The sequence below is a fragment of the Anguilla anguilla genome, chromosome 11 (assembly GCF_013347855.1).
Source record: "Anguilla anguilla isolate fAngAng1 chromosome 11, fAngAng1.pri, whole genome shotgun sequence".
Taxonomy (NCBI): domain Eukaryota; kingdom Metazoa; phylum Chordata; class Actinopteri; order Anguilliformes; family Anguillidae; genus Anguilla; species Anguilla anguilla.
The window spans coordinates 20,101,919-20,129,026 of NC_049211.1; the positions used below are offsets into that span (position 1 = coordinate 20,101,919).

Consider the following 27,108-nt stretch of genomic DNA (forward strand, 5'->3'; position numbering starts at 1 on the left):
ATGATGAGTGAGTCTTTATTGTGAACCTTCTTAGCTAATGTTATCTAAATTTGCGAAATAGTTTTGTCTTTCGTTTTAAAACATCCAAGTTCAAGAAATCGTAAATTCCTCTTGTGGGTGCATAGCTAGTCTAGCTAACTTGCTGCGCGGTCTCTTGCTGCAACAGAGGCCAACGCAATTCTTCTAGACTAACGATAACTTGCGGGTTTTATGGTGCGGTTGAACAGATAGTGGACATCTGATGCCAAGTCGACTTTATTACGTACGTTAGAGCTAGCTAACGTTACTACATTGGCTAGATAGCTAAATTGTAGATATTTCAAAGTTTTCCTAGTGTCACTTTACTCACAGTCAGTTTCATCGATGCTATTTACGTCATCTGGTTAGTCTAGCGATCTGTTTTAAAATAATACAGTGCGTGTTGCCGAACCTGCAGGAAATACTCATGGTGATGTAAAACAAACCCCAATTTTTTCTATCCAGCGTTATAGCATAGCTTAACGTTAACTTCAGATAACAACTGTAGCTCGCTTGCTATGCAGCACATTTAACATTTAGCTGGCTGCAGTTCAGGATGTCAAAGCGTGTTTGTAAATTGATGTAACGCTAGCTAGCGTGCTCAGTCACTAATTTTCTTATATAAAAATAGCTAAATATATCAAGTATTGGTGTTGTTCAAACTGCACAGTCTCTCATAAATGCAATTTTTCTCTTTGTTCATGCCTGTCGTTTTAGTAGTACGTTAATGTAACAACACGGTGGCTGGGTATTTTATGACATTTCACATGCAGTTGCGAACTTGCGATGGCCTTGGTTCCAACAAGTAACTTGTTGCTATTTCGGCAAGTGCTAGTCGTTGATATGTTGACTACATTTAACTGCGATGAGTGAGGTGTTTCAAAATTATAGCATGAACTGATTTACGAACAACATTACGGGATTATTATTCCAGACTGGATTTATGTAACGAACAATCCCATGCTGCTTTCTTGGGTCTTGCTCAAACAACCATGTTTGAAATGGTATTCTTTCATTTTAGCATTATTTAACAATAAGTGAGAAGGTTCTCATTTACAATAACGATCGGGATACGGATTTTTACATGGGGCATCTCAATTCTAAATAAAAGATAGTACCCGGGACGTGGCAAACTGGGAGCGTATGATTGTGCAGATTCCAACCATCCCGTCGGTAAACGGTGCCTAAAACACTTGACATCCAAGCCCTTTACAGAATTGATTGCAGCCAGTTTGCACTCTTGTGGTTTCTCCTAATGGCTACTTTTCAAGAAAGGGTTTACTTGCGATGATTATGATGTGTTCTTGTGGTACTTACCTTAATTGAATGTGACTACTTCATGTTGTTCTGGTTAAGATTGTGGGCTTTGAAGTTATCATTTTTTGATTCTCAGTTTTTATGAATGAACACCCCAAAGTAGTATGATTAATGGCAGTGGTTTTGAAGACCTGAAGGTTCCAAGTAGCATTATAGCCTTATTTTGGGCTTTTGCCACAGCAGATGTATAACTTGTGCTCAAGCCTACTTTGTGTTTGTGTGCATGTGTGTGTGGACGCACAGGATTACCTCATGTCTGGCTGGCAGGACTGGACTTGTATTGTCTCATGTCTTAGTGTCAGTTTTTTGTATTACGGAGCCCAGCTGCCCACAGTGCCAGACAAGGAGGCTCGGCCTAATAGCTCTCAGGACCTTGTCTGTTCTGGGGGGTGCTCTCAATTTTGTAAGTATTCTGATATTAGATCCTCAAAGAGTGGCTTAGCAACCAGAGAAGTGTATCATGGTTGATACCAGTCACCAAACTCATCAGTAACGTGTTGGGGCATTGGTCAGAAAAAGAGCTTGTTTTCTGTGCATCTCAATGCCCAATTACTCAGCGCAGTGGTTATCCGTTAGCATACAGCCTCAGGGCAGAGGTCAGGTTGACCTCCACACAATGATTCTCATTCATCCTCTCTGGACGTCGCCTGCTTCGTATGCTCTAGCCTGCAGCTGCTGGAAGCTGGTAGCACTGGTAGCACTGGAGTCTGGTAAGAGGAGTTTATCTCTTGTTTACTTTCTAGTATGTGCTGGAAGCATAGGCTTCAGATTAAAGGGCCAATGAGGCACACATTCAAGACTTCCGGTGGCCTGGAGCTGTCCTCCATGGCTGCATTCTGGGGGCTTTGCAAGGGCACCAGGCAGAGCCAAGGACTAGTCAGCCTGGGGCAAAGTAAAAGAGAACAAGAGACCACTAATAATACCTCATCTTATTATTCATTTGCTGTTTTTATTTTTTTTTAACTGACATTGGATAATGAAAAGGAAAGGAGGAGCGAGGAGAAGTAGACAATCACAGGTGGATGTGGATTGGATCTGAATCTGTCTGTTGCCTCAATGAATGTGTGAACAGCTGTATATGAGTGGCATCACTATGAATTTATGATAATGCATTCTTGCTTACGTTAACGTTAGTTAAAAGCAGCCATCATAGTTATTAATGTTAGTTAAAAGCATCTTGGTTAAAAGCAGCCTAGTTATCATAATAGCGCTAGCTAACTAACTTTGTTTCTTTAGGATGTGATGTGATTTGTGACATTGTTGGCAATGCATGTCACATCACATCCTAAAAAAACAAGTTAGAAACACATGCAATTTACCGTTTCTGACAACTTTCATTAGCTGTAGCTAAGAGGCTGTAAGTACTTACCGGAGACAAAATGGCTAATTTATTACAAATATAGATGTGGCTTGATTCAGGATCCCAGTGTTTCTGGCTTTCCCCGGACATCTAATGGCCTGCTTCTACTCTTCTCCTTATTGGCTCAGTCTTTTTGCACGAGAGGACATAAAACTTAAAATAGGGGTTCTTTGCTTTATTCGTACAGCCCACCAAATGACAATATTTAGGTGTTTTTAGTCTTGATAATTCACTGACTGCTAATACTGACTAAATAGAGTGCAACTGATTGTTTCCCCCATTGTGGGGCGTGGCCTATTGCAGGCGCGTTGATGCCCACATTACGTAATCAGTGATATAGAAGTAAGCGCAACAGGTCTTGGCAGTTGATTTAAAATTCATTTAATTTCACTCATTGCAAATTCCAATTGAAAATAAATTTTCAGGATTTGATAAGCAGAATCGAAATGCACATTTAAGGAATTCCGTCTTCTTGGAATTTGGAACTTGTTTCAATTCAGAGCCGGCTCTTGATACCCATCCACAGGCAGAACTGCATTGGGATTGATGTCGGAGGCTTAGAGTTGCATTAGCCCTCAGTGACAAGGCGCAGTTTTGGGTAAACAAGGTCACCCTGGAGCTTTCATCATTCAAACCACATTCACGAAAGCCAGTCTGTTTACTGGCTAATGATTTTGTAAAATGTTAGATATAAATGCATGGAAGTTTTTTCAATGGCTCCGACGTGGGATTGAGCAGAGAAGCCGTCTGGCAAGTGTCTGAACTCATGCATCATATATACATAAACATATTTGTGTCAATGTGCATCTGTGTGATGGAGACGGTGAGAGAGAGCGAGGGATATACATACAAATTTAACTCCCTTGGCTTAGTTCTCCAAGCTCTTTCCATCTCTATGCCAACACTTACCGGGCAACAGCTGTTGTGTATTTACTCCTCCTCCTATTGGTTGTGCGCCTTCCATCCCCGGTTCTATTTCTGTACAGCTTCCCCTCGGGACGGCTGTGCTGTACTGTGCTGTCCGCCGTGCTCGCTGCTGAAACTACGCTGCAGAAGCCAGGGCATGGAGCAGGTCCCTGCCTGCTAGGCCCCTGGCTTTATCCAGGCAGAAAAGCAGTGCAGATTTCAGCAAGCATTTCTGTTGCATCTTGGCAAAAGAATCTGCTGTTTTTCTGGGTAATTATTAATGCACATTTTCCACTGAGCTATGGTGTTGCCTCGTTTGGCAGAAATTTAGCATTGGTGCGGTTCTGTTATTGTAAAAACTTGATGGGTAGTTACGTGGTGTCTAGTAGTCCAGTAGTATCACTGTTCATTCAGCACAGATCTCTTGCGTGCATGGATATTGAATTAGCTGACTGTTCACATGCTCTGAAAACGACCCATTCAGCATGCTTCCCGGTCTCCCCTCATGTCACATCAGATTTGCATCAGAGCACCTTGGATCTGACCTCTTCTGCATGTATTTCTTCTGTTTGTGAATTAATGACCTTTCCTGAGTGTCAAGAGAACACATGATTGATGGTCACATTTTTGAAACTTGAAACTGTATTAATGCTGGTCTACATAATATGTCTCCTCAGAATGCCTTGGTACCTTTGGTTTTCATGTGCATTTTTAAACGATGTAGTGTTACATCTGCTTGTAAACAGTGGGCGCCACTAGCTAAGCACTTGAAATATGCATTAAGTGGTGTATGTTTTGGTAAACAACTACTTATTTTTGAAAGAGAAGCCTTTTAAAGGCAGTGGCCTTTCTTAGCAGAAGGGAGTAGCTGTAAAGGGCCCCCTGATTAGTGGAAGTACTTCAGTGCCAGTGAGTAAAAACTTGTTTTTGCTGTGCATACCTGAGTAGACTCTTCAAATGGTGGTTCAGAAGATATCAGTCTCTCCAGTAAGAGACAGTTTCCAGTCTGTAAGTACTGTTAATCAGTAAAGCGAAACAAAGTGAGCGGTAAGCATCAGACGCTCATTGCAGGGCAGCTCTATGAATATTCCGCCTGTGTTTGCGCACAGCTTATTTTCAGTCCCCCTGAGGCCCACATGCTCCAGCACCTCCCCTCTACCCATGATGGAGTGAGGCGGACCTGCTCATTCTTCAGCTCCGACTGCCATTCCCTTTGTGTCCCATTCTACAGGTTTTAGCCTGGCAGCCTTCTAATTTACTGTCATGCTGAGCGCCTAGCTTGACACCAAGAATAATGGTGACGTTTTAAATGGGAAGATGAAGACTCGTATTGTATACTCTTGCAACACCTTCCTTATGTAGGATCCTCACACGGCTGCTTGTGTGAATAATAACTAGCCTACGTGACGGAGTAGGGGAAGAAGTTCATTTACTTTCCAGAACTCTGTAACCTGTTGGGGGCTTGGATCCCACTAGCACTGTTTCAGCACAGTGAGTTGCCTTGGTGTGTTTGACAAGTGTTAGGGCAGCATTTGGTGGATCCAGCCTGGAAATGACAGGCTGTCTCTTCTCTTTGTTGCAGTAATAGCTGCCTGAACATGTCAAGCTGCCAGCTGAAAGAGCCCTGAATACCAATCCAGAATCCGCCTATCCAGCCTGAATCACGAGACCAACCATTGTTCAGAAATGCCGACTGATCTACCATCAGTGCTTAAGACCTGTCCATCGTAGATACCCCCATTTCCTCCAAAGCCTGTGGACCTAGGCTCCAGTTGTGGCTAGTTAGGGGCCACCAAATTTGACACAGTAGAGGGGTGGAGGAAGGAAAGAGGATGGAAATTGTACCCTCCTCTTCCTATACTCCAGATGGCCCTGTTACTGTCATGTAAAGCATATGCTATGGAGTGAAAAGGGAGCCCATTTGTTGCATCCTCTTTCTGTCTTAGCAGGGCGATCATTTTGGCCCCACTCGCCCTCCTGTGGTCTCCCTGGGGCGGGGGGGTGAGAGGGAGCAGACGTGGCAGCTTGTATAATTCCACCAGCATCAGCCCGTTGAAGGCAGCGGTGCGCTGAGAGGTCTCCAGTGATGGCTCCTTATCGCGTTTCTCCTGTGCAGCATCCATCCCCAGACCTTTTTCATCTATCTTTAATACGCCGTGCCCCGTACGGGCTATCTGATGGCATGTCCCCGAGAGTCAATTCTCTTTAGTGGCTTTTGCCGACAGAATGCTAACGTGACCTGAGGTGCAGTGCTGCTTGCAGTCTGCTCATAGCCTGCTCGGGGTGAATAACAGCGCTCTCTCTGGAGCACATTGCATCATGTCTTTTATTATTTGTGTCATGTGATTGGGTGCTTTTCACTGTGCTGTAGAACAATTGCCAATTTAAAGGCCCACTTGTCAAGGCAAAAACAAATCCTCAATGAACAGGCAAAAGTTTATTTTTCTCTGAGAACATGAACAGTTACAGATTATAGGTTACTACTGCGACGTGCAGATGGGATTCGGTATAACCAAGTAAGGAAATGCAAGTCTGTTACAACACCTCGGATGTTGTGAAAGGGCATACTGCTGAAGTACCGATGCCAGCTAATATAATTTTTTCTTAAGAAGCTGAGTGTTTTTGGTGACAGTATGGGTAGAGGCCCTTGAATGCATGGGGGAGGTGGTGCAGCAGTTTGAAAGGTGAACTGTTGAAGCGTGGTTAAACGAGTGAGAGCAACACTGCCGTTAGTGCTTCACAAGCACATTAACGGAGACCCTGTAAAATTCTTGTCAGACACACATGTGCATTGATCATTGGTGTGAGGGCCTATGAGCAGGGCATGGTGATGCTCTGGGAATTGGTGTGAGGGCTCATCAGCAGGGGATAGTGATGCTCTGGGGGTTGGTGTGAGGGCTCCTCAGCAGGGGATGATCATGCTCTGGGGGTTGGTGTGAGGGCCTATGAGCAGGGGATGATGATGCTCTAGGAGTTGGTGTGAGGGCTCCTCAGCAGGGGATGATGATGCTCTAGGAGTTGGTGTGAGGGCCTATGAGCAGGGGATGATGATGCTCTAGGAGTTGGTGTGAGGGCCTATGAGCAGGGGATGATGATGCTCTAGGAGTTGGTGTGAGGGCTCCTCAGCAGGGGATGATGATGCTCTAGGAGTTGGTGTGAGGGCTCCTCAGCAGGGGATGATGATGCTCTAGGAGTTGGTGTGAGGGCTCCTCAGCAGGGGATGATGATGCTCTAGGAGTTGGTGTGAGGGCTCCTCAGCAGGGGATGATGATGCTCTAGGAGTTGGTGTGAGGGCTCCTCAGCAGGGCATGGTGATGCTCTGGGTGTTGAGGTTGAGGGAGTGTATGTTGGTGATGGGTTTCTGAGCTGCGAGGGGTTTAGCAGCTCCAGCTTCTGGTTTCCTCCCTAACCCAGCTGTCATGGCAGGGGGCCCTGTTGCGATGTCTCAGGCTGAGCCTGGCTAAGGTCATGTATGTCATTCCCCTGTCCCCTCCACGCCCTCTTCTACCAGCATCGGTATAAACCCGTGAGAGGTGGGAATGCTATTGTACGTGTGGAGAGTGTCCCTGTGCACATTCTCAATTTTTTAATAAAGGGTATTTTTATTCACTATTGTTTCCCTGTATAGAAATTAGTTTTGGCCTCTTGCCATCACTCTGATACAAGTCAGTCTTGGTCTCATCTGTCCAGAACTCTGCAGGCTCTTATCGGTACTTCTCGGCAAACCGTAGCCTGGCCATCCTGTTTTTTCTGTAGGCTAGTGGATTGCATATTGTTGTGTAGCCTCTGTAGTTCTGTTTGTGAAGTCTCGTGGAGATTAATCACTAACACATCCACGCCTGCTTCCTGTAGATTGTTTCTTATCTGGCTTTTCTTCACTGTGGTGAGAATTCTTTGGTCGTCAACTGTAGAGATCTTTCTTGGCTTACCAGGCCATTTTCAATTATTGAGCTCACAAGAGCTCTTTTAAAAAATAGCTTTTAGATGATGTTCCAAACAGTTGATTTTGGTAAGCCTAAGGTTTGGCCTATGTCTGCCCCCCCCCCCCCCCCCCCCCCCCACATTTCTCAGCCTCATAATGGCTTTCTTGAATTTCATTTGCACAACTCTGGTCTTCATGTTGACAAATATGTTGACAAATGCCAATAACGGCCTCCAAAGGCATCTAAAGCCTAGAATCAAGACTAGATACTGAAAGCTCTCTTGCACTAAGGAGACAAGTGAACACACCTGACTAAGTGGAAATGTCTGTGAAGCCATTTGTCCCAAACATTATGGTATTCTGAAAAGGAGGGACGGGGGTGTTGTATAAAACAAGCTGTAATTTCTACATGGTGAGATCAAAGTGTACTAAAGCTGAGTATGCACTTAAGCCACGTTTCATTGCAAATATCAAAAGTGTGGAGTAGAGCCAAGTCAAGGGGGGAAGAAAGAAGAAGAAAAAAAAAAAGGCTTTGTCCCAAACATTATGGACCTCACAGTATGTGCACTCTGCCCTGTGATTTGTCTTAAGCCTAATTAGTGAGGCTTGGGAAGTGTGCCGCACGCTCTTACAAAAAAAGGTCAAGAGGATTTGCAAGCGTGCTTTTCTGTGTGTGTGGGACCTGTGGAGTTCTCTGGCTTGCTCTCTGTTGTAGGCCAGTTAATGCCAAACCCTTGACTCTGGCACATGGGATTATTGTTCAGTGTGTAAGTTCTAGTGCTGCATAGACTTTGTGAAAAAACCTGAAGGGTTGCACGTTCACCAAGCGGACCTGCAGGCTGGTTGTGTGTGATGTGTGATCCCATCTGTCCAAGTGACCTGAATGTCCAGCTGTAGCAGTTCAAACATCAGGGTTAAACGCCATGACCCATCAACACCATCTCCATCCACACATGAATCAAATTACTCATTCTCCTTGCCTCTGGGCCTAGAGTTCTGAGACGGTCCTTTCAATAATAAAATGTAACAGAACTTCCCTTTTTGATTTTGTAATTGTCTGGAATTTAATTGTACCAATAATTGGACCTTGAATTTCTAACAGCCCCCAGTGTCCTATCATGCATATTTAGTCATTTCTCTAAATAGGCCTATCTTATATGTGATTGCTGTACCATGCACCACAAAATAATTCCCATAGTTTTTCTTTGAGTAAACCAGTGCATGTGTAATGGGTTGCAATGATCTGAAAGTGAGCCGGTCACAGGTCTCCTAAAGGTAATTGCACTCTTCAACAGGTTAAAAATAGGCGAATCATTATAATTATAGCCGGTGGGCTCCACTGAAGGCAGAACATCACTGTTTCCACTGGAAAGGTTTGTGTTAGGCTGCACAGCTGAAATTAATATTCTTTGTGATGCGAGTCAAAACTGCTTTTGTGTTTTTTGTTCCTGGCAGCGGAATAGATATTCATGTGAGCTCAGAGGCGGTATTGCACGTTCCTCCTATTTCTCCCCTCCAGCTGCTAACCTGAGAATCGGTGAGCGCGTAATTTGGGATGTCAGTATGCAACCAGGTGAAAGTTGGAAGGGAGAAAGGGGGCTGAAAACTGCTGCTCAGAGTACCGTTTGAGGAAGCAGGGGACGACAGGAACAGGCGGGAGACTAACGAGAGTGGCTGGCTGGTAGAACGTGGTGACATTTGTTAAAGGCGAGTGGTGGGTTACGATGACCGAATGGGTAGGTTGTTAAGAGCACTATTCAGATGGGCAGTCCAGTGTTTCTTAAGCTTTTTCAAAAGGTTGAGATGCATTTAGAGGTAGAATTTAAGACCACAATTCCATAAATTCAGTCTTGCTTAGTGTTGGGCAGTCAAAGTTCCTTTGTTTCCCTTAAGTAGGAAGGCAGTTCGCACCCTTGCATTATCCTCTCCCCGAATAGCCCTGTGCAAAGGGATTTGTAGCTTTGGAATACAAGGGTTTACTGATACTGGCGTGCTTTTCCAAAGTGCTTTCAATCCGTCAACTTCAGCAGACTGGGAGGATATGTGTTGTTGTGTCAAAGGTCACTGGTTTGAATCCAGGCTGGTTGTAGTCACTTTTGATATAAACCATGAGGTTAGAATCCTTAAACCTGTTTCATGGGATTATAATCTGTAATCACTCTCCCAAATCGCCCACTATGGACTGCAGATTCAGGCAACACTTACTGTTCTTGAGTGAATGCTTCAATTTCTGGGCATTTTGATCATGGAATCAAATGCTTTTTTTTGGTCACTGAAAGTATTTAATCCCAGGAAGTATAGCCTAATGATTGTAGCTTACATACAACACTTCATTTGTTTGCACCTATGATATGGGGGGAGGGGTGGAGGGAATGCATATTGATTGCACAGCCTATATGCAGAAATCATGAGTGAAATGACTAACTCCCATAGGATGTGCCTGTGATTGATATGAACTGCATTTGCACAGATGCAATTACTGTGTCTTATGTTGTCTTTGTTAAATGTATGAATTTAATTTTCCAAATGGGTGAGAGCTTGACCATGTTGAGAAGTAGCAGCTGGTTCATCATGAGCTATGATGCCTCATCTTCTAAAAGGGTTTTTAGTGTGCAGTGGAACAGTGGTCAATGAGAGAGGGGGTGGGGCCAGGGGCTGCAGGAGAGCAGCAGCCTGTAGGGTGGAGTTTGTAGTCACGGTAACACACAATTTAAAATTACATGTCCATTCCAAACCTGAGTCAAATGCTTTTTTTATATACATATACTGTAGCTCTAGACGGTGGTAAAATTTAAAATGCCCCTGGGTATTATCAGTGATATTTATCGCAAAGTAAAATTGTATAAAAGAATTTTGTTTCTTTCTTAATATTTTCAGTAATTTGCAGGAATTGCTCTGGTGTCTAAAGCCTTAAAGTGTTTCAGATAGGCTACTTATTTGACCCAGGCCAGGTTTGGTGTTGTTTTCTCAAGGTCGGTTTCCTGGAAATGGAATGATGAAAATGACCCGTTTGTACTGCCTGCCCTCTGTGGTACACAATCATCGCATACTCTGGTTTCCTTCTGCTGTCCATTTAATCACCTCTAGTGGCCTCCTCCTCTTCAAACCGCCCAGTGTTATTTATATTTAAAAATGAGCTGTCTTTGAGCGTGGCATATGGAGTCCGGTGCTCGTGTGGAGAGCAGTAATGCACTGTGATGGTAGAGCAGCGGGGTGAGTGTGGACTGTGTGCGCACCCCATTAACCTGGCGCCGCGCCACCCAGCTCTCGATCCGTACCACAGCGCGGCCGACCTGCACCGCCCCACAGTTACTACCCAACTGGATTTCTGCTCCATTCAGATGCTGATGCCACCCGCTGCTGTTTCTCTATTTTCCTCCCTCACTGTTTTCATTCTCATTTCACTCTTACTTGGACTCTTTTCTCTCTCCTTGTTTTCGGTTTCCTTCCGTTTCACACTCTGAGATCCACTGATTTGATTGGCCACACGTTTAAGGTTGATTTGTTTATATTTTATTAAGCAATCGCAGTCATTTATTATTCCAGCCATTAGAATAATGTTGTGCTTCCTTTCCTTCAGTCCCTCTCTTTGTGGTTTCATATTTTTCCCCAGATTGACAGAATATCGCATGTCATCACTGTTTATCACGCAGTTTATTGATCTCTGTGGAAACTGTAGAACACCCCAGGGAGTGTGTTTGAACAGGCACTGTGGCTGGCACTAGGATGACATGGAATTAAGTTAGGGATCTAAATTATATGTCCCCCATGAAAACCAATGGATTGCTTTCTCTTTCATTACATGAAGTGATTCATTGCAGTTTTATGTATGTACTCTATTCTTCAGGCCCCTGGAAAGGTCAGTAGTTTGGGGTTGTGCCTTTAGGGCCAGACTGCGACTCCCTCTCATAAACTGTAATTAATATCTGTTGGTCTTTGTTCTGTCCTCCCTTGTTTCAGGTTTGTCTGCTGTGTGAAGTTGAGAAGTCAGATTTCTCTCTTCCTACTTTGGCGACAGTGTAGCGTGACGAGCCTTGTGGCTCAGAGCTCGCAGATTCGATTGCCTGGTAGAGCTCTGCTGTTCTGCTCTTGAGCAAGGTACTTAACCCGAACAGCTTCTGTATAGATGGGTACTATGTAATCTGTGCCAGTCACTTTGGATAGGATCGTAATGACAATTGACCAATCAGCAGCGTTGTTAGATACTTGCTAAGAGTGCCCTAAGCAAAGGCTAAGCCTTAAGAGGCAGTGCGCTGACTTGCCACCTGTGTTCCGCTGGCTAGATCTGCATTGGCTGACCCTCCCCTCTCTGCGGGGGCCTCGGTTGGGATCACAAGCGAGGCCGCGGACTTCCTGCTGCGTTTGCCCCGGATGCTGTGACACCGAAGGAAGTGTTGGATTGAAGCTCTCTGTAAATCTGTGGAAGCACGCAGAATATTTGTTTTTCTTTTTTTCTCTACTTTGCATGGCTGATCCGGTCTTAAACAAGATCGTAAGCAGATTTCCGGCACCCCCCCCCACCCTACAAAGTACTTCCTCAACACGGTGGCCGCAGTTTTTCGAGTGGCGTGTAATTTGTTTGCGTTTGTGTTTTGGTTAGCACAGCTGCTCTACAGACCTGCTGCTGTTCAGGGAGACATAGGGAACAACCTGTTTGTCAGTCTGCAGTTACCATCACTGACAGTAAAATCCCCCCCCTCTGCTCAGCAGGCTCTCATGCCCGTGCCCAGGTTTGTTTCGGGCGATTTTGAAGCAGGGGGGTGTTCAGGGTCGTTTCCACCGCTCGGTCTGTGGGAAACGTACCTGCGGCTGCTGCGAAGCTGCCTTTATTAGTCCAGTCACATCTTTTCCGTTACAGGCATGTGGAACATGGCCGTTTTTCTGCTGAGGCCACAAGGTTAAACTGCGGCTCTTCGACTGCATTATGAGAGCGACGTGTTTTTTGAGGAGCTGCATGGAGGACCAGCACGCCCTCCAAACAGACTGTTGGTTTTCGCTAGCTTGGGTAGAAAAGAGAACTGGGAATAATTCTGTTACTTTCAATTTGTGTTTCACGTTTTGGAAACTGTTTACGGTGCTTTTTGTACAGTTTCTACATGTAATGAAAGGTATTCCCTTCAAGCCTTTACTGCTTAAATATTGCCATGTATAATTGCTTGGAACTGCAACCATAATGAGCTTCAGATGAGTAATTTCACACTATCTGATGACTTCTTTCTGTATGAAGAGCTGCTATGAGAGCCCTCCAAGCGCTGTTCTTCCGCACACACAACCTCTGTTTAGACCTCATCCTTGGAGGAGGGGTGCTGCACCTGCATGTGGTAATTATGTCAGAAGGACAAATGAGTGTCTGGAGAGTGGTGGTTTGGGGGGCACTAATACGGGCAGATTTGCATACATCTTGCTCTGCTAACGCCGAGGATAAACCGGCAGGCAGTGTGACCTTTCAGAAAGGATGGTTAGAGAAATACCGCCTAATCTACATTCATTATGTGCGACCGACAGCACCCTGTTGCCTCACATCATCGTAAACTCCTGGAAGGGTGCTTCAGAAGGTCGCGGGCCCGGTTCAGCACATTCATTATTCCATTCTGCGCCGCTTGTTAGCATGCGTATCCCATCCCTGCATTTGCAGGAGCGGGAGCTAGGCTCTGAGACGATGCCTGGAGGCTCTTCCATGATTCGGTCCTGTTGCGTCTCTCACTCGCTCTCTCGCTCTGTCCCCCACCCAGGTGAGACTGACAGCCCACAGATCCCATGATGGATGAGCTTCAGGATGTCCAGCTGACCGAGATCAAGCCCCTGCTGACCGACAAGGTGAGGAACGCCCCCCCATCCTGTGTGCTAGCGAGCACTTTAGCAGCGCCGCACTGCTCGCATCGCTCAGATTCACCGTCAGAGGAAAAAGGGCTCGGCAGGATGAGCCCGCTTTTCTGTCCCTTCCTCTTCCGCCTGTGATTTATTTCTCCCTTTATTTGCATGCATCCGACCTGAGGTTCCCTGTGCTGTCATTACTTTGCTGGTTACCCTTGGAAACCAATCTGCGGCATTACGCGGCCTGCGCAATAGGAGCTTGAGAAATGGCAGAGGAGATGAGATGTGAAATGTTAAGTGTGACAAACAGCCCAGCCCAGCCAATCAAATTTAGACTCATTTAGACCCTGATCTGGTGTTGTCAGCCTTTTCACTGGAGGTACTGTGCCTATTCCTTGTAAAATGTAACATGTAGAATCATTCTGAAAAGCCGTTTGTGGCAGATTGTCTCTGAAAAAGTTGGAAATCAAAATTGGCCCATACAATTGGTAGTACCCATAGATGCTGTTACCGTTTAGCTGTATTGTATGGATTGATCTTGGTACTATAATGATATAGTACTGTCCTGTCATAGCTACCACTTCATATACAAACTAGGTAGCAAGCCACATTGGCTCTTTGAAAATGAGAACAATCCCATTTCTTGCAAACACTGATCAATCAATGACCTGTTACATAACTTCACCAGTATGTAACTGAGTAATGTATCATTTGACAATAAGTAGTGAAGTCACACAACCAATTACAGTCACAAGAGTGTGTTTGAAGAGAGCAGTCATATCGAGCGTGGGTGCTGTAGAATATTGCTTTCATTTCCCAGTATGTACTTCTAATGTAATGAGAGCTATCGGGCAATACAGTTGACGAAGTAGCCTCCATTTTGTTTACTTTTGTGTAGCTATTACAATTAAATTACCTGAGAGTGCTCATGATTTTATGTCATTCTCTTCCCTATTATTCTTTTGGAAAATCTTCATTATTCGGCAGTGCAACTGTTATGTTTTCAGATACAAAAAAAAATGATTTGCAGGACAATGAAGCTGAAAGGAGTCCATGAAGTGTTGTCAAGGGAACTGGGAGTCTGTCTGGATAAGTGCTGCACCCTCATCAGCTCGCATTAGAGGGCCTGTGACTGCTATTGAAATGCTGGGTTTGCAGAACAGGTCTAATAACCTGAATTCTCTTAAAGTGGCTGAAAGCTCATGACAGAGATGAGATTTTATATGAGAAATCATTACTGATCCTATGTAACAATTTTAACTTCTTGAGAGCATTTACTGTTGATCTAGCCCAGAAATAAGGATTATTTTGTCAGTTATTGAGAATCACTACTAATCAAAAATGATAATGTTAATTAAGGAATAAAGATGATGTAGTAGCTGGGTTTTGTTGACTGATGGCTGGCCAGGTGTGTTTGGTTAGCGAATCAGTACACTGCAGTTTAATCAGATTCAATATGTTTAAATAATCCCCCCCCTCCACTCACTTGGCTGGGAGTTGTTCCCATTTTTACTGCAACAGATTTGAAAATTTATTGTCACCTTCTGCCAAAGTTCTTTTTTACATGCAGGACAGTACTTGTTCCAACATTACACTGAACAGTTTGTCCTTTGTTTTTGTTCTTTTCCTTACCCAAGTAAAGATTTAAGATGAAGAGCTGATAAGGTCTTCTAATACTTTTCTTTGCAGCAACATTTATGCTTATTTTGATTACAAATCTCCATAGTGATGTATATAATCTGGTAACTGCTTCATTAATATGGGGAGGGAAGATGGTTTTCACCCAGCTGACCAGGTAATGGAGCTCTGTAACAGATTGAAAGGTATGGAGAGTGTCATGTCACAACAAATAAGCCACAAATAAAATGCATATAGCGCACAGTACTGTGCTGTTTCCAATAATATATTATTGATGCAAAGAAATATTATAAAACCCCAGCGTAAATTACTGGTGTGACTGAGAGCATGCATACAGCCCGAGACTGTGTAGAGCGGGAAAGATGAAGGACTGGTCCACTTAGGCCACAAATCAAGTGTGAGTCCCAGCCTCAATTAGTTTTATGATGACGGCAGTTTTGAATGGTCTGTATCTGGACTGGTCCAGTCATTTTTCTTGGCTTGGACAGATTCCTTCAACCCTGCTGGGCTATATATGTGCAGTGATGTAGCTCAAGGTACCTCTCGTCAAACAGGGCATTTACATTTCTGATGTAATGGGAAACTCATAGCAGATTTTAATTTTGAATGGTTTTAGATGGTTTAAGTGGCCAGAAAGGTAATAAGGTAATTTTATGAATGGCCCAGTACCTTACATGGTTGAACACTGGCTTCCACAAATACCTGAAGTGTCATGACATCGTCCCTTCTGCTCAGAGAATGAGGACACAGACTTCCAGTGGAGCGTGTCTAAAGTCTCCATTGGAATTCAATGGCTCGAGCCATAGCCATGATGCATGGGACCATATTTTTACATTTGGATTATTATAATTCTTTATGAAGTTATGGATTTGAATGTATTAATTAATGAAGGAATGTGTGAATGAAGTAATGACTGAATGAACGGCACCTTGCTCTCAGTGCCTCAGCTGTTACCTGTGAGTAGAAACATGGTCTTCGCCTAGAAGCATAAAATAATGATGGTGGCACTGCAGCCATGATATTGGCCTTGTATTCACGAATTGGAGCTCATTTTGTGAGGGGTCGTAAATGCATGCTTTCCATTTGTAATTCAGGTCTTAGTACTGCTGGAGCTTTGGCTGGCTCTTTACTCCACCTAGTGGCTATTTCATTAAGTGCTGCCAGCAGGGATGTGCTGGTGACTGCAGGAAGGACCACTGAGAAGCAGGGGTGAGGTAGTTTAGGGCTCAGTGCTGAAGCTGGAAGTCCTGCAGTTATTTATTCCCCTCCATCTTTGTGCATGGATTTCTCTTTCCCATTTGCTCACTACCTCCCCCTGCTGGAGGTGGTACTGCTGAACCTCAAGAGACTGCTCCTCTGTGTGTGTGTGTGCGTGCGCGTGTGCATGCGTGTGCGTGTCTCTCTCTCTCTCTCTCTCTCTCTCTCTCTCAAAGCTCTTGAGACATTGCATCACCCGTTCTCTATCTCCGGAGAGCTTTCCATTTAATCTGTCCTTAAAGTCTGACTGAGGAATATGTATCCCCCACACATAAGGCAGTGTCCCCTAGTCTTTAAAAAAACTGGTTCAATTTATCTTATTTTGCTTTTCAGAATGCCCGGAATTTCCAGGACTTCGACTGCCAGGTAAGACCTGCCCCCCCCCGTTAAGATGGATGCTCTGCGTGTTGTAATGGAGAACATAAAGGAGGCAGACTGAAAACCATGGGATTACTGACAGGAATAAAGAGAGGATGTGCAGGGACCCCTCCCTTTCTCTTCTCAGCTGGAGTGTAATGGCTGCCGCTGGTCCATTTGTCCATCATGCCTGAAACCGGCCCCTGCTCCACCCGTGCATTAGATACACACTACAGAAGTAGCAGTGCTGCTTCTCTTTCAGCTTTGTGCTGTAGAGATTATGCCTGAGCCCCTGTAAGCGGGTATTAGCGTCTGGGCCTGTGTGTTTGTTTATTTGCATGCACCACAATAATGGGAAAAACAACATTGTGAGGCCGTGCTAACGCGCATTAGCCGGAAGTCCTTAACACCCTCCTTGTTAGCGCCACCTTGCAGAAAATTGGTGGCTTGTAAGCCGTGGAGGATCATTCTGTCTGCTGGAATAAATGACTTTGCTTCTCTCTCAGCAGATGTAGGTTACATTTATGACCTTTCGTTTGTTGATCTCCTGACGGAGAATGGATCGATGCTGTGACAATAGTGGATGGAGAAAGTGCGCGCGCAGCTACATTTGCACCAGTGCAAGTGCCTGACTATCTGTTCCCATAAATGTATATCAGTATTCTTGACATGTAGCGAGAATGGTTTTTGGGTTTTGTCTTTTATTGCTTTTGGGTGGGAGGTGGGGTGTTATTGAATTTGACTAAGTGAGTAAATCCTCCAGCCAGTGGTTCCATATTCCATTAACAGCCTTACTGAGCTGCGCATTAAAATCAAAAGTGGATCGTTTTAATTTACCAGCAGACACAATTACAGATGCTGTGGAAGCCTGATTAAATCCCAATTCATAGTGGAGCACTTGTTCAGTTGCGTTAATTTTTCTGCAAAACCTACAGTAAAAAAAAAAAACTTTGTTTTGTGAGCGGTGGCGTTTTCACCAGGCAAGGGTTAAAAAGCTCTTTCATTTCTGCCAGTCATGTGAATTGCCTGTCTAAGTCTGCAGCTATAAATAGCCGTCGCGATGGCGGCAGCGGACAGGTACCTGCGTCATCGTTGCTGTGCGTGGTCCGGGTCTCTGGGGGCCGGGGGCTCAGGCGGCTTCAGCGCATAGCGGGATGCGTGTTAAGGGATGGGTGCCATAGCATGGATGCAGATTGCCCCGCCCTCCTCAAATCAAGCTTCCACAGCGGTGATGTCATAAGGGTTACTCTGGTTCAGATTCTCGTTGTCATTGCCACGTGTGTTTGGCTGTTATTGAAAAGCAGTATCGTATCGGATAACCTGGTGCAAACTGTTTCAAGATCAGTGAGTCTGCACAGCATTGATCATAAAAATAAGAGGATGGAGAAGCGAGGCCAGTATCTCGGGCACTGAGAATAAAAGGTCACATCAGAATGAACGCATTGATGAGAGAGGGAGTGCTGGCAGCAGCCACTTCAGGGCCCCTGGGAACAGTGCAGCAGTGACTGAAGAGCTGGGCAGTTAGAGGCGCATTACAGAGCTCTGGTCCTGCTGCCATGGGGACCATGCATGTTTAAATTGGTAATGTAACTGAGGCATTGGATGGTTGCTATGGCAACACAAGTGGATTCTGTTCAACTTTTTACTTGTTTTTAAAAGGAGGTGCTAATTGTTAATTTTTCAAGAACAGAAAAGAACAAAGAATAAATTGCTTTAATATGATTTCATCATTCTAGCACCCACACTCGCATAGGTAGGAATACAGTCACACACAAGCGCCTTATTAATAGTTTCTAAAACGATTCCAAATGTAGAGTATATACAAAGATGTGGCCAAAGTTGTGTTGTGCAGTCCATGAATCCAGTTTATTTTTTCTATTTAATATATTGGTCAGGTTTTTTATTATTATACAGCCGAGGCCAGATATCCGTCAGCCAGTATTGTTCTAAGGGCAATTTGTCAAAATTTTAGTCTTGGGTGTTCTGGTTCATGTTATTTCCTGGAACGGTTTATTTTGACTGCAGAACTGCTCAACGTTTAGGTTAACCCACTATGCATTTACTAATGTATCAATGACATTGAAATTTTGATTATACTGATTTTTGTTTTTTTTTAAACGTGTAAGTTATCTTGGTAGCAAGATCATGTACTTCTGCAAAAAAAAAAAAAAAAATCCTTCAAGATTGACATGGTTTTGCCTAAATTATAAAAAACAGGTTTTTTTTGGTTGGAAAGACTGTGTATGATTTGTGTTTCTGTAGAGAGATTCAGACTAGACCATTTTACTCCAAGAGAGGGCATTGTAAGCACACGTGAGTCTTGCAGAGTTTCATAACCAGATGAAGGAACAAAGGGGCCAAATATACCTCCATCCGGTCTCAAATATACCACCTTCTATACAGTGTGGAAACAGCACAGTGTGAAAAGAAATGAACTATTGTCACGTGCCTTTTCAGGAACTCAGCTAAATTTAAATATACTACTGCAGTTAAATTACATGTCTTGAGAAAAGCTATTTTGCCTGTAGTTCTGAAGTCTTTTCAGTCAGTAGATCAGTCTCATGGACCTATAATTTACTGTGGAGGGGGTGCAGTGACCTGCCATGCTCATGGCTGGGGTTTCGCTGCTGCTTCGTCCCTTCTTCAACCCCCTTTCTCCCTTCCTGCCTCCTCATGTCTGCTGTTTTGCCCCACATATGAGAGCTGATGGATGGGATCGGGCTGACAGATGATCTGCACACACAGCAGGGATGGATTGATTTAACCTGGGGGTGTAATTATCAGCACAGCCCGTCATCAGACCGAGCTGAAGGAAGAGGGGCTAACTGTCAGTCCCCTGTGGCATGGGCGCTCAGGGCTGACGCGCCTGACATGAGCTCCATACTGTGGATTTAGGGATTTCATTTGGACCGTTGTGTATAGATGAAACTGACTGTGATAGGTACAGATCAGATCAAATATGTGGAAAATATTGTTGATTCTGTAATCAAGGCCACTGGTAACTTAATTTATGGGAAAGTTTATTTATTTGAAATTAACAATTACAAATGTTTACAGGTATTGACATGGGCAAGACTTGAATGTAGAAAGGCACCTATACTCAACGTCTGTTTGCCTGATTTCTTTTTGAATGCCCAGTCTCAGTTGTAAGCTTCCTAATTGCAGTGCCAGTGTCCTTCTTCAGTTTACAGTGTTGCGGACCATTTCATTCTGCCCTGAACCACATGCAGACGGCCGCCTCTTATTGGTCTGCTGCTACCATGCAGGCGAACTGCGTAAATGCTGTAGCTACAGTGAGTGCGTTACAGGCCGGGTACCTGATCGCGATCAGCGGTGAAACGGGTACTGCCCTGCTGAATGAGGCGGGCACTGGCCTGCTGAATGAGGCGGGTACTGCCCTGCTGAATGAGGCGGGTACTGCCCTGTCTCCCTGGGTGATGCTGTGGCAAATTATTTGTCATCTCGTGGCACGCTCGGCTAATGTCTGCACTGGCACAGTCGTGATTGTGCTGGATGTGTGCCGCCTGGCCTTACTGCACTGAAAATATACATGGCGATGCACTGAATAATGTACCTCCGGGGACCCCTAGGAGTGATTATTTATAAAGGAACATGTTTGTACTCTGTGGAAATGGCTGTGTGCCAGTCGCAGACTTTCCGGCCACATTTAGCTTCGTGGACGCCTCGCTGTTCGCAGTATGCCAGTCTTCACCCTGCAGTATGCTGTCCATCTAAATATTAAACGTCCAGGTTGCTCTCAAGGAATTGTGCATTTGCTGGCCATAAATACAGGTTGTTAAACATAATTTACTATGCACTCACTAGTAAAATTATTTTGAGTAGCATTAGGGTTAAACAACGTGGAATAAGAGCACATATTTCCACTGGTCTCACCCAGCCAGCCTATTAGCATAGTGTGAGGCTGGCTAGCATGACTGTTGACTGAGGTCAAGTTGGAGTGGAAACGCCTCCAGCTTACCTCCTGGGAAATTTAACTAACTGCTGAGACGGGTCAGTGGAAACGCCTCGTCCATGGCCTGTTACTGCTCTCGCTTTGTCTGCCCGCCTGTTGTTTTCCTAGGAAATGCAAAAGTAATGTGATCCTTCATCATCCAAAGCAATAACTGTCTGTGCCAGCTGAATAAGTGGAACATTTCCAAGGGCAAATGTGTGCCTTGCACCACACATTGGCAAAGTCTGTCTCTCTCTCTTGTCTGTTTTTCTGTCTCTCACTGTCTCTTTCTCCTCTCTCTCTGTCTGTCTCTCTCTGACTGTGTCTGTGGAGCATGCACATTTGTGTTGCACAGCACCCTTAGTGGTTGTCATGATGAATTGTAGTTTGATACCTACAGTTTAATATTGACATTGTTTCCACCTGCAGTGAAATTTGTACAGCTTTAAAAGAAAGTGTCAGTTGGTAATTTTTGCATTGTGTAGCTTTGAGCATCTTTGCCCCTGATGGCACTGGATCTCAGAGGTTGTGTGCTCTGGATACTGAAGTGTGGTGTGAATCTGTGGGCAGGGAGGGTTCAGGATGCACCTGGGCCCTGCTGGGTCACTCAGAGCCGTGCTCAGAGGAGCAGCGCTTCGTCAGGGCTGCCCTGCTCACACGGCGCGAGCGAGAGGGTTCCCCCGTCCCCGTAACGTCACCCTCAGCCAGGTGCGTCCTGGTTGGGGGTGCTGCCGGCTCGTGGCCTTTTAGGAGCAGAAATGTCACCCTTGCCGTTGGGACGGTGGCACAGTCTTGCCCCGCCAGCTGGGCTCCTCACTCCTCACTCCGCTCCAAGGAGGAGGTGGTCTTCTTACTGTACTCGACCCCCCCCCCCCCTCCAAAAAAAAAAAGTGCATTGTTTGTACAAATGTGCAAATGTTTGTGCATAAATCCTTGTGCTTAAACCTCAGATCTAACGGGGAGTTCTGGGTCATGGGTGTGCTTATCTCTGTTGCTGCCTCCTGTTGTTCAGACTGTTGAAGATTACCACAGAATTGCATTAAAGTGAATGGCACATGTACCGTCTTTGCCACTTCCCTCTGCCCCTGTTGGGGATTAGTTCAGGGATATGTCACAATCAAAGCAAAGCTTTTACAGTTTGTCATTCCTGCTGCTACATCCCATTGTCTAGATTTGAGAAGATTTGTCTGGGATTGATTTATGGATTGAGAGTGCATTATCTTTTGTTGTCACCTCCTATTGTTCAGATTTGGGAGGATTATTCTGGGCATGTGTTTTGGATCGCAGCCGTAACCATTATTCCTTCTGTCAGTGTACCAAACTGACCCATTTCTTCAGGGAGCGACTTCCAGTTTGTCACAGTGGTGCTTTATCTTGCCACCTAGGTTTGTGTTTGGATGCCCCAGTGTGATTTACTGCAGGGACCTTGACCCATCGAGGGGATTGGGCTTCTTCTGGGCTGAATCAGTAATATGACAGAGCTGAAGCTGACATGTGGAAGTCTGTTTGATTTCGGGGAGTTACCATTTCTGCGTTAATCCACTTTCCAAGTAAAATGCGTTCCATATGGCTGTAGCTGCCAGATCATGGGTTATGGGCGGGGTTGAGATGGGCCATGAGATGACTCATAGGAAGAACAAAAAAACTGTTATCATAGAAATCCATGGCTGAATGTCTGTCAGGCTGCATTTTAACAAGGAGCGGGTCGCTGAGATGAATTCTCTCCTCATGGGTTACGTCCAGGGGAGCCTCTTCTTCATGGATCAGTGCGATGATTGTGGTTTTTACGTTTTTTCAGCCAAATGTCTTCCTTGTACGCTTCCCCAGAGGGGGCAGGCTGAACCTCGTAGTGATGCCCAGTGCAACAGATAATTGCATATGAAATTCCTAATTACAGCTTGTGCATTTGTGATGGGCTTAACGAGCTGCAGGTGGTTGGAATTGTTTCTGGAGGCTTTATTTAAAACGCTTGTAAGAAAAGCAGGTTGTTATAGCAACCGAACAAAATTATGAGGCAACTCGCCTCAAAATGCGATCACAAGATTGTCTTTCTTGGGTGGAATTCTGATGTCAATCATGTAATACATAATGCATTTATGAGAAGTCCTCAAAGGGTGTATCATTACCATGGCCCACTAGGCAATTTAGATGACAACTATCAGCATTTAATTTTTTATATATAAATGTCAAACGCAGGTTTTCAGCATCGGATATAGCCTAATTGGGTGAGCATTATTACTTGGATGTAGCACTGCAGTTGTTTCTTTGTGTGTCTGAATTCTGTTCTCTTTAAAGCATTGTCTGTATGCATACCTATTAAGCTAGTTGGTTAAAGACTTGTTTTCACTATGGTGAATATGAAGATATTTTATCACTGCAAGGCAATTTTATTAACATGGCTTAACCAGGTTTTGGCTTGTTACAAATGTTGGAATTTCTAGTGTGGGATGGTGAGAACTCCGGTCAGCACAGGGCGGTTCCTCAGCAAACCAGTGTGAACCCTTCTCAAACTACACGGCACCTCTGATCCATGCCGAGCCGTGCGGGTTGGGCTGTTTGTATCTCCTCACGCCTGCTGTCTGTTGGGGACTGGAATCTGGCAGTACATCTGCGATTGTCTTCTGTTAGCAAGGGGCTAGGCTGGCCAGGCATGAACCAGGGCCGCGTTTGCCACTTGGTTTCAGTGTGGCTGTGGGGGCCTCTTGTGGAGGCAGCGGGATACTATCTAGAACCGCCTTAATGAGGATTCATGATCATGGCGATTCATGATGAAAAACGAAATGATTCATTGAAATGGCTCCCAGTGAATTAGTCCGTATTTAAAAGATGTGACACATTTGCTGTGTAACAGCGTTGTACTCTCATTGGAGGTGATAGGTTACAATTAATATAAACTCATCGTTGTCAGTTGCTGGCCTGTCAGTCTTCATTGCTGACCTGGATGTTCACTTAAAATGGAGGAGCGGACAACCTGAATTGCATTGTGAAGACACACAAGCCAAGGATAACAAACCACAAAACTTTTAGCCAAACAAGAGTGAATGTCCAAGAGCACTCCAAGCTTTTGTATTCTTAATGTGTTTACACTTTTCTTTTTTCCAAAAATAACAAACCAAACACAGCCCTTATAAAATGAAGCCTGTGTGAATGGGCATCAGGCATTTCTGGAGGTAACCATAACACTCAATCCTAGAGCAGCACGATGAACCACCCCTGGGGTGGATGGGGGAAATGCAGACTGTCGTGCTATGAATCGGATAGGTCCACATGAGGGAACAAGAGAACAAGGAATTTAACTTCTATTTGGCCTTTTGAGGAGTTTAGTCAGACTGACCTGGAGTAAAGATGAATTGCATAACTGCATGTTCGATGTATATTTATTATTCAGTTTTGTTAAAATATGTTAAAGGCTTGTACTTGTATATAATATTTTGCACTTTTGCTTAATGGTTTGAAGTATATAACTGGGGTTTCATTAATCTTTTTCTTTTTTTGGTCCTCCGTTGCAAAAGTCATCAGAAATTTTAAAACTGTTGTTTCTCTAATTAAGTCTATATGCATTTGTTAAGAACAGTTTATGTGAGTCATAGGGATTCAGAATGTCTTAATTCTTCCCTGTAAGTATGCAGGTCATTGTGAGGTTAATGAGCTTCTGCTCCTCTGGGCATTAGCACAGTTTCTGTAAAGACCACTCAGAGGCAGCTTGTTGATCTCAATTTGAGCTTGCATTGAAAAGATGTGTATTTTTCAGCTACTTTATATCCAGTGGGTGCCACCACCCTTGTCTCCGTCTTCAGGCTTGTCCCGCCCCTTCTCCTCCCAACCCCCCGGACCACCTGACCTCCTTAAATCCAATTATGCGTGGTTACATGTAGCCCAGACAGCCTTGGACGCATTGTGCTTACCAAGCGGGAACTGCACTCGCTCCAGCTCTCCGCACCCCCTCAGTCTCTTTCTCTCTCGCTCTCTCGCACACGCCCAGCTCTCTCTCTCCTCCCCTTCCTCTGTTGGGACCAGCTGCTGCCTACAAAACGCTTCATTCGTTCCCTTTGGCTCGTCGCGTCGCTCGCTCTTCTCGCCACCCCCCTCGCCCCTCCTCAGAAAAGAAAACAAGCGACGCTCCTCTCTCGGCGTGAGAACATGACGGCCGTTATAGACCTTAACCAGATCGCCTGTGCCGTAGTGGGAGTGGTGAGTGTTCTCCAGCCGTTATTTTAACATTCCCGTCACCCTGTCGTGCCTGTCGTCTCCCCGGGTAGCCTGTGATCACGCGTAGGTTTCCAGCGCTCCGGCGATGGGGAGCGCTCGTAATGTCGCGCGCGTGCGAGTGACTGAGTGAGCGTGTGCATCTCGCCGTCTTGCCTGTGTGGATGTGAGCTGGTCCGCAGATGGCCAGTGATTTACTCAGGTGTGGGGGGAGTATCGCTCAGCTCCTGCCCTCTTGCTCTCTCCCCCTCCGATGCCTGTTGAGTGAGGCAGCAGGAGGAGAGGGGGCTGTTCATTAGTTTGGGATGGCTGATGTGCTGACAAGAGTGTGTTATCCTATAGACCCCTGAGTATTAGAGGCTCAGAGACCGAGAGGGAAGAGCCAGCGTTCTGCTGAAAGGCTGTCGTTTCAGGGGCAGGACCATTCCCTCGCTTGCGGCAATCTGTGTGGAAGTATGGCAGCTGCAACGGTGCCATGCTATCGGGCTCGTTCATTGCCCCTGCAGCTGGCACAGGTGGAGAACCTGGGGAGACGTGGCGGGGCCCGCTGGGCAGGGTTTGTGCGACAGTAGAAACCAAGTCCTCATCGAGCCGGTGCGACCCTGGACGCTGCCACCAGAGTCCTCACAGAGGGAAGGACATGTCACGTGCACAGTGTTTTCCCACTGGTTTGTTTATTATACACCGCCTCCCCCAAACACTGTACTATTAGCAGAGATTCCTGAAAAATGGCATGAGAGTAGCTTGTGTGTTTTTTAAGAATGCATCTTCCAGTAAGGTTTCCCAGCCATGCCATTGTTTCCTCTGTAGGCCACACCTGTCCTGCCTTCTGACGTGTACCTGTCACGCTGTCATGTAGACGGGAGAGAGCAGTCTCCTGAGTGCAGTCTGTATGGAAGCACATCCAGAGCTGCGAATTCCACACCCCCCCCCCTCTCTCTCTCTCTTTCTCTCCTACTCCGGGCCGTTGCTGTCACCCTCCCTGGAATCTGTGCTGTGGAATCTTGTTTGTGCCGTGCCTTTGCACTCTTATCATATGTTGCCAATACCTCTCGTGTCCTTGAACTTGGAGACAAACGTTTCCTTGCACCCGCCACCTCAACAGAGTGAAAGGAACTGAGTGGTGCCAAACAGTTGACAAACTTGGACTGTAGTGACTAATCTATTTTTTTAAAGAATTGCAATATTAATGCAGTTAATCAAACATCATTTTCCACCAACGATACTAAAACTAGTGGTGATAATGCTGATATTGATAAAAACATTTTTCCTAAAGCTGATAACCACTTCACAGACTCTTTTTAGTGAAGTGCAAGGTAGCATATTGTGACTTGCTGTGTTTAACATGAATTAATGCAGGACAGTCTTTTACAGTGATGTGAAAGAGATCATACTACTTCGGTTTCCATTAATTCCAATGCATTATCATCCTACTTTCAGACTTGTCCAAGACCACAGTGGGTTTTCAGTGCAACTTCCAAGGTCCCTCAGGTCACTGAGACATATTCAAGGAAAGCATATTTTTACCACAACCACTGTGTGCCAGAACAGAGTGATTTAGCATGATCTACAATCAACACAAGCCTGGAATTGGCTTGTCAAAGCAACACTATACTTCAACCAAACTGTATTCATTGAAAACTATAAAACATGCAGTTGGAAGAGAATGAAACCAAGTCTTAAAAAGCTGGATATTTAAGGTGGTTTAATTATTTTTCATCCAAATTATTACATTGCATGATAACCTTTTTAAAATGAACCCTTATTGCAGTTTAACAGTTTTGATTTAATATGAATCGAATGTGCAAACGCTATTCTGACGAAGCACCTTTGCTCTTGGTTAAAACAGCTGTGTACCTGGGTTATTTCAGTTTCCTTTGTTTGTATGTTTGTTTGACAATATATCAACCCTTTGTCAAATCACAGATTCACTATTTGGTGTTATAAACGTTGGTGACTTTGGCTTGAATTCACCAATTTGAGAAAATATTCAGGCTCAGTCTGAGGGAGAATAAATCCAGAAATGGAGCACCAGGAGCAGAGAGGCTTGCATTTGTTTTCTGTAATCCTCTTCAAAAAGAGTGGTGAAAAACTGAATTCTGTCCAGTACTCAAGGCAGCGTAATAGGTGTTGGGCAATGATACAACTGCTCTTGAAGGAATGCCATAGATCTGTAAAGGGAAGCAGATAAGGACCACACAAGTAAATTCATTCTCAAGCACAATAGCCAGGACTGCAAAGACTACTGGGAGTGCAGTCTCACTGTTCTTGTCCCTTGGGATACCTTGATACACAAACTTGCTCATTAACAGCCTAATAACCCTTTATATGCAGTAGGGTACTTTCTAAATGTTCAGCATA

General features: G+C 44.9%; 1 protein-coding gene across 4 annotated transcripts in view; it reads left to right on the top strand.

Annotated features, from left to right (window-relative positions):
* LOC118207627 (protein NDRG3-like) overlaps nucleotides 1–27,108 on the top strand; it is a 44,062-nt gene that overhangs the window by 686 nt on the left and 16,268 nt on the right. For 2 of the 4 annotated variants that reach the window (XM_035381400.1, XM_035381402.1), the window contains exons 2-3: nucleotides 13,256–13,340; nucleotides 16,566–16,598. In XM_035381400.1, coding sequence (XP_035237291.1) covers nucleotides 13,281–13,340; nucleotides 16,566–16,598 — 93 coding nt within the window. In that variant the 5' untranslated portion in view covers nucleotides 13,256–13,280. Of the gene's footprint in view, nucleotides 1–429; nucleotides 449–13,255; nucleotides 13,341–16,565; nucleotides 16,599–24,424; nucleotides 24,733–27,108 lie in introns of those variants that run through there. The other 2 variants (XM_035381401.1, XM_035381403.1) reach the window with 2 other exon arrangements.